The sequence below is a fragment of the Pagrus pagrus genome, assembly GCF_965226575.1.
Source record: "Pagrus pagrus genome assembly, chromosome: 11".
Lineage (NCBI taxonomy): Eukaryota > Metazoa > Chordata > Actinopteri > Spariformes > Sparidae > Pagrus > Pagrus pagrus.
In genome coordinates this window covers 31367595-31381426 of record NC_140195.1, presented here as the reverse complement: position 1 = coordinate 31381426, position 13832 = coordinate 31367595, and the positions used below count along the sequence as shown (strand labels likewise).

The 13832-nt window shown below is 42.2% G+C and overlaps 1 protein-coding gene across 1 annotated transcript; it reads right to left on the bottom strand.

The window, feature by feature from the left end:
* Window positions 1–1690: 1690 nt before the first annotated feature.
* Window positions 1691–13246, bottom strand: pcmtd2b (protein-L-isoaspartate (D-aspartate) O-methyltransferase domain containing 2b). The gene is made up of 7 exons (XM_084367114.1): window positions 13127–13246; window positions 11311–11471; window positions 11010–11160; window positions 7386–7488; window positions 7133–7304; window positions 4605–4728; window positions 1691–3988 (listed from the first exon to the last, which is right to left on the bottom strand). The coding sequence occupies exons 2-7, from the start codon at window positions 11464–11466 to the stop codon at window positions 3438–3440; spliced, it is 1257 nt and encodes a 418-aa protein (XP_084223240.1). The 5' UTR covers window positions 11467–11471; window positions 13127–13246; the 3' UTR covers window positions 1691–3437.
* Between the last annotated feature and the right edge of the window lie 586 nt (window positions 13247–13832).

Genomic DNA, 13832 nt, shown 5'->3' with positions numbered 1-13832 from the left:
GCCCTGTCAGAAGAAGGCTGTCTTGTAGTGTCTCAGAGGACGAGCAGCAGTTTCTGAACCACTTCTCAGGATGGTAACAAGGACAAACCCTTGAGGTGGGCTAAGAAATGCCAGAATTTCACAGTGGATGATGGAAAAAGTCCATTTACTGATGAATCACAGTGATAGATTAGTGTCAGTAACAGAAGGGTGTATGTAAGGAGACGAACAGGAAGAGAATGATACCTCAGAACTGACTCCACCCTGACCGAGGAGAAGCACCACTCCATTCTTCAGAGACATGCTCCACCCTCTGGTTTGATCTTTGTGGAGAAGGAGTCATACTGCAGCAGGATAATGAGCCTGAACACACCTCAAAGCTTTGACACAACTACTGAAGACCAAAGAAGACCAAGGAGTCCTCAGTGTCATGGACTGTCCTCCACAGTCACCTGACCTCAACCCCATTCAACATTTATGGGGCACTTGAAGACTGAGAAAGCCAAGCACGCTGTGACATCACAAGAATCTTTGTGGAAAACTGTCAAATCTTGCTGGGATAAGGTGAGTCAGCAGGTTTTACACCAACTTGTGGAGTCCATGCCCACTCAAGTGCATGCTGTCATTAAAGCTAAAGGGACGAGACGTACAAAATACAAGCTATTCTGAAAATTCATGACATTTTTTTCAGAGATTCAATTTTTCACTCAAACTATTAACCTGATATTATCACTTGTGATGAAAAAATGGTATTACGTTTTATACAAATGCAAAACAGAAGTATCTTGACCAGTGGTCAGAGCTTTGGACTCTACTATATCTCTCAAATACAATCGATTGGGCTCTGGTGAAGGCTATATAAGCCACTCTCCTCCTCATAGTTGGCTTTAACCTGGGTTAAATTTATGTTCTGAGCTTTGTGGGGGGTCTTTAAAATAACTAATGTTAGAGGTAGAGATAAATTAATACACAATAGCCCTACAGGTTTTGTGAGAGGGAAAGGAGACTTCATTACGTAGCAGCCACTGCCACATCCTGTCTCTCTTCTGAACTGTCCAAGTGTGTGGTGGTCCCACCTTCAGCAGCATCAGGCCTCACAGTGTAGGTCTTTTAGAAAACCAGCCCCAAAGATGTATGATTTTCTTGCTTTCATGGGAGCTCAGACCCCTCCTTATGGGAGGTCAAACCCTGATCTGAGTTCTTCTTCCACCATCAGGTACTAATACCAAACTAATCAAATTATTTCATATGGAATTGTATTTTCTTTTGTATGATGGACTTTATTAACAGCAGTCAATAATACAGCTCAATCTTAGAAACAACAAGCAAGTCATTCCCACCAAAACTTAATGTTAAGTACCAAAAAACCCCATCATGATCATATACATTCAGCAGAGAATCACAATTGCACAACAACCAAACATGAATTATAGTCATGTTGAATCAAGGAATGGTGTACATACAGTACTTAAAGGCAGATCCAGCAGCAGTAGAAATGGTAGAACGGTCAAACAGTGAAGCAGGACATTACACTCAGCAGAAATCAAAAGGGACATGAGGCTCCTGGCCTGATGAGGAGCTGCTTTAGGACAGGGTCATCCCGTTTAGTGTTGTATGTTACCAATAAAAGCTGCACATATTGAAATTTCTGCTATTATTGTAATCACATCCAAAATTTATCAAATTAACTATTTACTTATCAAATCAACACTGCTATCCATCACATTTATTCTTCATTCTTCTTCAAACGGGAGAAATCTAAAGCTTTACATGATAAAAACAGATTTATTTAAACAAACACACTTTTCATGTCAGTGGTAATAGAGTAGTTTTAAAAATAAAAAAAATTCAAGGAATTTTGAGCTTTATTCTTCAGATGAGTGACTTGCTGTTGATCTGCTGTTTCCTCTCGAGAATTGAGTCCATGCAACTTAAGTATGGCACAGAAGGGAGCAGAAAGTTTGGTACAAAAGCATAAAGTACAAAGGAATAATGCCCTATCCAACAAGAAACCGCAAACAGAAACCTGTGATCAAAGATTCTTGTTCTACTTATCAAAGTAGCTTCATGTTTTTTATGATTCACAAAACAAAACATACAACAATTTCATACAGTATGTACACACCACTTCAAGTCTCATCAAATTCAAAAATCAGGAACAAAAAACGGTTAGAGAAATCCTGCACACTGTCAATCATCAAAAACATTAGGTATGTGTTTTTATCATGCTGGCTTATTTATGTAAATTGGAATATCAGTCAGTGTGTGATCTTTTATGGTCTTTCTCTCCTGGTGAAGAGAATATAATGGTATGTAGAAAAAACAGCAAGACTGCCCCTTGGATACACATGTAAGGATTCGTGTCCGTTTCACGTCCCTGTGACAAAGTCAGGAGACAAAGACAGACTTTTACTCATATAGTGAAACGTATGCATAGACAAAAGGGAAACATCAACCTCTTATTATATCAACTATTCTCTTTAAATATTTCAAATAATGGTAAACCGTTGACCTTGGAAAAGCAGATGATTTAGTTAAATGATCATATGGACTAAGGGCGCAAGACAAAGCTCCTCTTTTATTTGGAAATCAGTGGATATAATCACAACTGCCATCCATCTTGGTCACTGGCTGTACCCATGATAAGGTTATGGATAGGATATTGTGAAAAAGAAAATCTAACCCTCAAATTATTTTCTTCACTCACAAAGGTGAGCTTTGGCCCAACTCTGTCTCCCTCTAAAGCTACACCATCCCATTAGATGATAGTGCACACTACTGTATGAGGACAAGCCAGCTTTCACATGACTTATACAGTCAATGTATGAGTTGTAACTTTGGGCACAACTGTAATTATTGGATAGAAAAGAGCTGGGAAAGCCTATACCTTCTGGTCTCTGGGTGAGCCGCGCTCCCTGCTCGATGCTACAGTGTGGGAACTTTGTTGCCACTGTAGACCAAACAATGATGCTTCTCTTCCTCAGCACCACTAAGTTGCCCTCAACAAGCAATGGATTCTTAGGACACTGGACTGTTAGGCTGTTGTTAGACAATGCTTGATTAGCATGTTAGTTTGACAGACTGTGTATGTATTAAGTACCAACATCCATTTCTTTGCACCTCAAAAGGAGACACAGGGTTTACATCAGTGACTGTTTGGTTGTCTGAAACATTGACGTGACTTGTTTGCTTTCCCCCACCCCACTGGACAAATTGAACTGGCTCTTTACACTGTCAGGAAATGAATCAAGTACAGAACATTGGCAGGCAGGGCAAAAAGAGGGATTGGGAAAGAGAATGGATGATGGAGAGGATGAGAGAGAGAAAGAGACCCATGGTGGAGCTGGGGGTCACAAAGGTAGGTGGCATGTTGTCCCTCCCTGGACATTTGGTGGTGGGGTGGGTTGTTGCTGTAGCTCTCGGATCTGACTCAGGACCTGGCTGTGGCTTCAGCAGGCTCACTTCTCTCTGTAGTACAGCAGGTACATCTTCAGAGGCTCGGGCAGTGGCAGGCCCAGTATCCTCTCTCTGAGGATGTTCACCGCTGGCTGTGGTCGGAGCAGCTCCCCCGTCTCCTTCTCCTCCTCCTGCTCCTCCTCTTCGTCCTCCTCCTCCACTGTCTCCTCCTCTTCCACCACTCCTCCGGCTCCTCTCCCCGGCCTCCTGCTCCCTCTCATATGCCGCCTCATATCCCTCTCTCCCACCTCCTCCTCGTCCTCTGCTCTTCCTCCCTGGTTATTGTTGCTGTCCAGAGGGGCAGGGCCAATACCGCTGCTGGCCACCACCTGACGAGTGGCCAGGACCAGGGCATTGCAGTGGCGCCGGTGGACGCGTCGGCGTTTAAAGCGAGGGCCGTACTTATGGAGCCCAGCCACTGCCAGACCCCTGCCAACACTGAATGAGGAACCTCGGCCGCGTGATTGGCTGTCTGCTCCATCTGTGGTCACTCTGAGGGTGTGGCGGATGCAGATGCGAGCCAGTTCCTGTAACGTCCGTACCTCATACTTTGCTGCAAAATTGAGAACCATTAAAAAACAGGATAGAAAGAAAGGCAGTAAGAAGAACACAGAGGGAAAAGACTACAAAAGTAAAGATTTAAATACATACTATATGGATCAATATTCATATTTAGTTGTAGTTCCAGGGCTGAAAAATGAAGCCAATGCCGAAGTACCAGTTTATATAACTCATACATTTAAATCATATTAATGCTTCAAGTTATACATAATTAGGGGCGTGGCCGCTTTGTGTGACAGCTAGCCACGAGCTGTCTCTTTTGGACATTGTTCAATGTAAATATCATACAAATAATATGACTAAACTCATGTGAATTCTGTGAGGCAAAATTCACTTTTCTTTATGTTCGAACAGATAGCTTGTTAGCCTTAACTAGCTTGGTGGCTTCTAGCTAGGGGGGCTTGTGTAACAAACCAACTAGGCTCACATCAGTCAGGAGTTAGGCACAGTCGGGTACTGCCAACATGGAAATGGCCAGTACTGCCCATTTTGTACTTCATTCTGGCTCTTCAGAAATCTGTGGTTGGCATCACAGTGGCTCTGATCACTATTTTATACAGTCAGTGACTGTATTTTAGACTTGAAACAAAGGTCAAAATGAGACTCACGTAGTGGGACAGTCTTGGGTTTGCCATTTGTGCTGTGTTTGGGGAGCATGAGAGGAGCAAAGGACACAGAGATGATCTTTTTGGTCTCCCAGCTGTTCAGCCCTGTACGGGTAATCTTGGTCAACTGCAGAAAATACAGCAGGATGAAATCACAAGTCATTTTTTCCTTGCACTTTTTGTGTGTGTAGTATAGTATAGTTTTCTTAGCTGATTTAATTCAGTTACTTCAACAATCTATTGTCTATTTATAGTCCAAAATGTCCAACAAGTGTGTACAATATGTGTTAATGGGCTATAATATACCAATTTAGCACAAAAAATAGAAGCTTCACAGAGCTAACGAGATACTATCATGTTCAGACACTCAGTAATAACCACAGTCACACAAGAATAAATATGTACAATAAGATGAGAGTATATAAAAGAATGTGCAGTCACACTTCATTTTAACCCTCCCCCAAATTTTGAGCACAAATTTGTTCCCACTTCTTTGTGAAGATAATCCTTCCACCTGACAGGTGTGGCATATTAAGATGCTGATTAAACAGCCTGATTATAGTGCACAGGTGTGCCTTGGACTGGTCACCCTCTAAGAATGCACACACATGCAGCTGTTTCTTAAAACATAGCTTTTTCTACTAAGAGTAAGTAAAAGTAATAATTGTTGTAGTATTTTCTGTAACCAACCAAACAACCACAGAGTTTACAATCTGCTTCCTGTTTACACTGACACGCACATGCCCAGTGTCCCTGATGGACATGTGACATGCGTTTTCTGGTGTGTTAGTATTTACAGGAATTCATTTCTGAAATGTACTAAAACACTCATCTGGATGGAGATAGTTTTTGTTTTTAAACCCTGCTTTAAAATACCTGTGAACGTGTGGACTAGGGCTGAAACGTGCATTTTTCTCACCCTGTTGTACACATTAATCCAGAGCATCCCAAACATGCTAAATGGCTGACGTGTCTGGTGAGTATGCAGGCCATGAAGAACAGCGATGCATTCAGTTTCCAGTGTTGGAATGGAAAGTAGATGGTGGTAGATGAAGAGCAGGACAATGGGCCACAGGACCTTGTCATGGTCTCTCATTTAAACTGCCATCCATAAAATGCACTTGTGTTTTTTGTCAGTAGCTTGTACCTGCCCATATCATAACCCCACCACCATCACGGGGCACTCGGTTCATAATACTGACATTAACAAACCACTCACCAACATGACAGTACTACATGCTGTCTGCCATCTTCTCGGTACAGTGAAAACCGGAATTTATCCATGAATAGAACACTTCTCCAAAGTGGTGACAATGACAAACTGCAGTCAGGTCAGGAGCCTGGTGAAAACGCCAAGCTTCCCAAAGACACTTGCTGGCAGTTTGTGCAGAAATTCTTTGGTTTTGCAAACCAGCTGTTGCATCAACATTCCCGATGGCTAGTCTCAGATGATCATACAGGTGAGGAAGCCGGATGTTGAGGTCCTGGGCTTACGTTCTTACACGTGGACTGCAGATTTGAGGCAGTTGGATGTACTGCCAAATTCTCAGAAACAACTTATGGTAGTGAAATAAACATTTTATTCATGGGCAACAGCTCTGGTGGACATTCCTGCAGTCAGCATGCCAACTGCACGCTCCCTCAAAACTTGCGATATCTGTGACATTGTGCCGTGTGATAAAACAGCACATATTAGAGTGGTCTTTTACTGTGACCAGTCCAAGGCACACCTGTGCAATAATCATGCTGTTTAATCAGCATCTCAATATGCCACACCTGTCAGGTGGATGTATTAACTGCCCAAAAGAAGAGGTGCTCAGAATTTGAGAGGAATAATTCATTTGTGTGAGCAGGAAAAGTCTCAGGTCTTTTACTTTGATCAAAAACAAAAGTTGTGGGGTTATATTTTTGATTTATATGGCCACAGGTGGAGTTATAGTTGGGGACAAATACATGTATGAACACATAGCTACATACTACTACATCATAGTGCATTATAAACCATAAGTTCAGTGTTTACAAACTGCCTAGAAATGACAGCTGCTGAAAGTGATAAGTTTTTGTTAAAATAAGTGTTAAATAGCTCTATATTCCAACAGTCATCCCTGCTACAGGGTGTTTGGTCACCAACCCATGTCTCTCCTCCTGCTGCTCATGCAGTGAAAGAGAAAAGACATTTTCTGGTATCCCTGCCCTCTTTATCCAATCAGGACAGAGAAATCCATTAAGAGGCGGTCCTGTCTGCTCTACGAACACACACAGAGCAGGATCCTCCTGTTCTTGTACCTACACCGGCAACGGCAGAACAGGTAACGCTACCAATTCAAGCACCCCCAGTGAGGCTCCTACTACCAAATAGGCCAAGTGATGAAAAACGCTTGAAGAAAAGAAAGAGGCAAAGAGAGCTGCGGAGGGAGGAGAGTGCTAACTGCAAAACGGAAAGGAAGTTAGCTAGAATGATGACGCCTCAAGCAGCTTGAAAGTAATATGCAGATTTGAACTGTCCTGAGTTTTGTGAGCAAAATACCAACCTTCTCCTCCAGGGGCATCACAAGGATGCCCCCCACCTTAAGCAGGTTCTTCATGTAATCCTCGTGTTCCTTCTGCACCCCGGCCCCACAGTACACCCTGTCATACTGACGGCTCTCTGGGGGAATCTCTAGACAGTTACCCACAACAAAGGACGGCTCACAGAACTCAAATCTGAAGAGAGACAGGAGCAAAGGAGAACAATGTACACAAGAGTGAAACAGAACATCGTCAATGAAACATTTGGACACCTACTTGTCAAAGCTGTCGCTGGTTTTGATGAAGGAGTCAAGCTTCTGGTAGGCATATTCAATCACATCGGCATGTAACTCAATTCCATGATTCACTCCGAATGGTCCTGGAACAGTACACACACCACAGTTCACACGTTTAAATGAACCGGATTTCAATCACAAAGGGCTGTTTGTAGTGCCATGTGGATGTTAGGCTCAACAACAAACTCAGACAGTGTTGTGTGTTATTATGATCTTGTAAAAAGTCTACTACAGTGACTTACTCTGTATTAATGAAGACCCGTCAGAAATTCAGTAAAACTCCTTAATAACCTTTCTTTTAATGTGACCTGTGTAGTTACATGCCATTTCTACTAAGGAATCTGTGCATCCAAGGTTTTCCCAATGAAGAAATTGATATTTCAGACATATTTTACCTTTAGAAAGTGTAGAGTAATTAACTGCTCTTGTGGTCACAACTAAAAAAAAAAGTGAGCACTCCAATGTTAGTTATTACCTATCAGGCTCCTGAGTACATCTGAGAATTGTTGTGTCCATACAGCAACTTAAAGTCAGTGGGGCCATTAATGTGTGTCTACTGGATGTTCCCAGAACTCCACTTAAAATGGTGGAAGACTGAACTGTTGGTGTCTTACTTCAGTGGAAACGCAGCTTAATGAGCTTAAACTTTGGCATAGTTAGCCTCTCATTGTTGGCTCATCTAATTTAAACAAATTGTTTAAAAATGTATGAGGACTCACTTATTTTACCTTGCTTTTGTTGTTTTCTACTTTGTTTATGCTATCCTGCCTGTTTAATATTTCATAATGATTGCTTTCCATTGTGAAGCAGTGTGTAAATGCCGCCTAGATAAATTTGAGATCTGATCACTCAGCCCACATTCAGAAGTGGTCTGGCCGCATGTGGCCACATTCTTTTAGCAGTGTGTACGCACGTGTCCTGGGCCACACTAATGTACCCCCTACTCAACTGACATTGAACTGACTTGTCAACGTTAGCAGCAGATGTTTGTGAACATAACTGTTCAACTAAGCATTAAACTAGTAACCACAGCATCCCCAGACTGATTTCACCATTTACACAAAATGTATGAAAGACATTATACTCATGCTAAACATGTCAAATTGAACAAATAATCACAAACCAGTCCAGGCTACTACTTTATCACCAATGGAGAAAGTCCCCAGACACCATAAAAAGTTTGTGAAACGCTGTCTCTGACAAATTCTTAATTATTTGGGCCTTCTTGTAAAATCAACAAACGTTCTTTCAACGCATTCTTTCTTCGTTTATGTGAAAAAATTGTGTCCGTGATTACTTGTATCTAATCACAAGTGGTCACTGGAGATGCATTTTGAGACATGTGTTGATGTCAGGTGTGAACTGATGGGCTAAGAGCCATCCACTGACCGGATCACTCAGGACGGATGGTTAGACCAGTTCTGATCAGGACTCCTAATTTGCTCTTGTTTCATAGCTATTTCCTCTGCCTTTGACATTTCTATACAAAAATTAATCATGGGCACAATTACTCGAAGTGTCATTGTACAGTATAACGGCTGATGTGAATGTAGAATATGTACAGCATCGATATTTGGTGTTTTGATTATTTCTGACCTTATCACTCCCCCAAGAAAACACCAATAAGGACAGCAGGGAGAGGAGCATATTAACTTCCCTTGGGGGAAGGTAGACTCACAGCCTGCTCGCTTCAGACCTGCTCTATATGCACATAATTACATACATCACTGGGACAAACAGACACAATATTTTTTACACAAAGACAGATATAACTTTATGTTTAACATTTGCCGAATTTACCAAAAGGCCCTAATAGTTAAGAATTTGCCAGAGACAGGGTTTTACAACGTTCATCATGTGTTTATGGGGACTCTGGGAAGTTACTGTTTACTGGCTCTAACTATAAAGCAAGGAATCTCTCTGTCTGTGTGTCCTTTGCATATCTCGACAACTATTCATCTGATCTATTTCACACTTGGCAGGTTTGCTGCTGATGACCCAAGGAAGTGCAGAGTGCAATGTAGTTTGGATTTTGCTCCTTGAGAAAGCTGCTAGCAGGAATCAGTCTGCTCTGAGCAGGTACATTTTGAACGAGCACTGCACTAGTGAATTTTGACATGTTTAGCGTCAATAAAGTGTTGTCCTCTTTGTAAATGGTGAAATCAGTGGAAACAGTGTGTTCAAACAGCTGCTAATTGTTGGCAGGTAAGACGTACTGTAGAGACAGAAGTCTTACGATCATTACCACCATTATTATTATGATTATTATTATGGCCAGCCACCACTGAGTCTGGTTCTGCTCTGCGAGGTTTCTGTGAGTTTGTTCTCACCACTGTTGCCAGGTACTTGTTCATGGGGGAAATGTTGGGTCTCTGTTAATCAAGGAGTATGGTCTAGACCTGCTCAATTTGGAAAGTATCATGAGATGATTTTTGCTGTGAATTGCTACTATACATACAAAGACTTTTTTACAAGGAAGGAAACCACTTCATGTTTTGTATTAATGCCAAATTTACAAGACTGTTTCAATGATTTGCATTTTGTCATAGCTGTTTCAAAGCTTTTGACGTTTCTCCTCACACAGCAGGTGTCAAAATAATGCAACTTGCTAAGGGAGTGTGGGGATATAATGGTTACTAATTCAGTTCAAACTGTTGTTGCGCCTTCTTGTTCTTGATCTTTTTCTTTCACAGAAAGTTTTTAGTTAAGGAGGCAGTCCTTCAATGTAGCCCAGGTATCGTGTGCACACACTGCTAAAAGAATGTGGTCACGTTCTCAGATCACCTCCAAATGTTCTCTGAGTGATCAGATCTCAACATGTCCTCTATGTGTCTTGGATATGTTCACGCCTGTACTTGTCCACCTGTGATCAGATCAGTCAGGACGGATGTTGATACCAGGTCTGAACAGGGCAAAGAGTCTACAGGTGGATGCCAGGGTGGAGGTGGAGCTCATGCTATGTGGACAGCAGTGTGGGTGGTGAACTTGAATTGACGGCCTGAACTAGTTTGCAAGCTTTGCTCAATTAACGGTAACACGGTATATTACAACTGGCCTATGTTGATTGCTGCTCTGTCCGTGGAAGCTATGACAAACAGTGGAATACTTGTAATTGTATCTTGGAAAAATTAATAAAATAAAAACAAAGCATCCAGGGCTGTCAAGATATAAGATTTTCCCTCCACAATTACTATGGTGAATTTATGAACCAATTTATCCAGATATCTATAGAAAGTTTATTCAAAATGTATTCAGTCAAATTCATCTTTGACTTTGATCACTGTGTGTTTTTTCTCATTTGAGCAAGAAAATGACACTTACAATACTGATGTAGGGAGTCTGAGAGAGTCTGTAACCATAACTGTATGAATACGCACTAAAAGAAGAGTTGCACTTGATGAATCATGAAAAAGCAACCCGATGAACAGAAAAACAAAAAAAAGGTCTGACATCTGTGCTTGATTATTGTCATGGTATTTTGTAAATGTGTTTTTCACAGTAATGGTCTAGCAGAGCAGTTGTGAGAACTACACTGGCCTGCTGAGGCCTTCACGCTGCTATATATTTACTCTGAGATACAATACAGATAAAGTGAGCCATGTACCCAATATGAGGCCGACCATGGTGCTGAGGTAGCCAGTGCCGCTGCCAAGGTTTAGGAAGGAGAGGCCAGGATGGAGATCCAAAGCCTCCATCACCTCCGAGTAGATGCACGGAGCAGACAGATGGATGTTTCCATGCCGCCATGCCAAGTCCTAAAAACAACAAGAGTTTTGTTAACCAGCTTTTCTTCTACCCAAAAATCTTTCAGCCTATCAAACATGATTATTAACAAAAAATAACCTTTTCATCCATCAGCATTTTACTCCAAGACAACCGGAAATTTCTTTGGAACCCGTTTTTACCTTGTAAGCATTATCCCGGTATTCATCCAGGTAATAGTCAGCCCGGTCTATAGCTCGAAAAGCCCGCTCCACCAGATCTGAGCGGATGTAGTAAGCCTCCTTCAGGTTGTCAATCAAGTCATCATTGTCCTCACCGGCACTCACAGCTCCACCCATCCTGACTGAAGGCGAAAAGAACAGGTAGTCAATTCTACAGGAAGCACTGCTGTATGCTAAACTCTGGTGATCATCCACCATCAGTAGCACAAATCAGTTCTCATGAATGCAGTGTGTTACTTTGGGCTAGCCCAACTGAGAAATTGAAATAGGCATTTTAAAAATTTGACATTTCAAAGACCAAACAATAAATTGATTAATTGAGAAATCAGCAGGTTATTCATTAGTAGAAACAATCATAAGTTACAGCCCAATTTCATAATTAATATATTATATTCATAGAGAAATAGACAACTTGGATCAACTCCTACTAGAGCTGGGCAATATGGCCTTAAATATTGCAATATATTTGGGCTATATTGTAATACACAGTATATATATCTTGATATTCTGAAATCTCCTCAAAAGCACTTCATTAATGCTAGGACTGGGCAAGATATTCAAATAAAATAATAATATTTCAATATCACAACATTATTACTTTCACAAATATTAACACAATGAGATTTTTGATCAACAACTACGAGTAATGTGGTTATACTGACTAAGCGGCTAAAGACAAGAATTAGAGGTAGAAGAGTCTAGTGAGTTCAGAAAATGACATCACTTTACTGTAATGCAGCCTTTAAACCAGGAGAAACAACACGCATGTCATACAGACAACATATAGTCTCACACACAACCTGTTTAATACGCATCGGGTTTAGCAGTGAAAAGTAGTGGTTACTAATTGAAAATGATCTGCCACTTATCTCTTTGACAAAATAAGCTAACCAACCAAATGTAGAGGCCTAATGGAAGCTCTTGGCAGCAGAATACAGCTGTAGGTGTGAATGCTGCTGCTGCTGCTGTGGTTCAGGCTGGTGTTAAAAACAACACCAGAGGGCAATGCCAAAGGACCAGAGATCACAGGGTGACTGGCTGCCAAATGCTGGTTATAGTCCTGAGGCTATAAAAGAACAAAGGAGCATGAGGATCTGAGTATGACTGCACCTCCTGCCTCTGGTGCTACTTGAGCTGAGCTGAGCTGAAGAGGACGTTGGGACAAAGACGCAGGACAGACAGCAGTAGTTGCTTCAAAATGTAGTTTTCGAGAAAGAGAATCCAGAATGAGATGTTGCCCCTTTGAATATGATCATGAACTGCTGCCATACGGTGTGCGGGCAGATGACCACGAGAGGGCGCTCTGACCCACCCTCTACCACACTAAGTGGTTTAGCAGGCTACAGTACACTCCGCTGCCATTTGGTCCCCGCAATTCATTCTCCGACTCAATCACGTCGCCATCCCGTCCATACATTTCATTTACGTGGCTTCTAGGCAGCGTCAGAAGTCACGCAGTAGCTCTCATTTCACCGCATACTGCCTGCACGTTGTTGCGTTGCTATTTGCGCCACTCAGCTGATCCAGTTTCGGATAAACTACAATTCGCACTCTCTGGGTCGAGCAGCAACCCAGCGCACACAACTTAAGTAAATGTTACACATGTAACACACTGCCATGCGGTGGCAAGGTCAATACACAAATAACCGCATTCTCGTCTTCGCTGGGAGAGAAGAAAGATCGAGAGCAGGCTGCCACCAGCTAACGGCTGCCGCTGTCCGGCGCAGCGCGGCCCCGCGCCTCCATGTTGAGCCCTGCCGCAGCTGCTCTCATGTACCTTGTCAGATGCCCACTGCTCTTCTCTGCCTTGGCGTTTTCCGTGTGTTCAGCCTTTTGTTGTTGGGAGCCACTCAGAAACACACCACTGCTGGATGTAAACATTCGGCCAGCTGACGCTCTGACGTCACACGTAATGTACGCAAAACAAGTGCCAGAGGACGGCGGTGGAACGTACGTGCTCCGCTCAGAGCAGTGGGACCGGGATTAGGGCCTTGCAGGCGCCGGATTACTGCTCCTGGGGTTACAGGTTAATCTGATACTAGACAGCAGTAAGATTCGGATCGGATTCGAATTTAAACATCCCACCAATAGACATGTTGCAGGTGTGTAGGCTACAATAGGTTTAGCAGCACCGTAACAAAAACCCTAAAAACCTTACATAGACATAACTGTAATACCAAAAATACAGAGCAACTCTGTACAAGTCAGAGGAGTCCACTGTTCATTCATTGTGAGTCCTCTTATGCTCAAAATGGGGCCTACTTCTTCTAAAATACTGAAAGTCTTTGGTGCTGAATATGTGAGGAAGAAATAAACGCAGACTGAGCTCAACAGCAAACTGAAGAATGACCTGGGCTGAGTTACAGCCTACAGCTCGGTGATATTACTATTCAACCCTCCGAATACAAAATTGAACATCACATCAAATAGATTCAGTGTGTCCATTAACAGTCTCTCATATCTGTCCACAATAAGTTCAAATG

Bases quoted from the DNA above. Each gene is read 5' to 3' on its own strand.
- pcmtd2b (XM_084367114.1), bottom strand. From the start codon at position 11,466: ATGGGTGGAGCTGTGAGTGCCGGTGAGGACAATGATGACTTGATTGAC. The intron at 7,305-7,385 runs GTAGGTGTCCAA...GTCTCTCTTCAG, and splicing joins ACCAGCGACAGCTTTGACAA to ATTTGAGTTCTGTGAGCCGT. The intron at 4,729-7,132 runs GTTGGTATTTTG...TATTTTCTGCAG, and splicing joins TGATGCCCCTGGAGGAGAAG to TTGACCAAGATTACCCGTAC.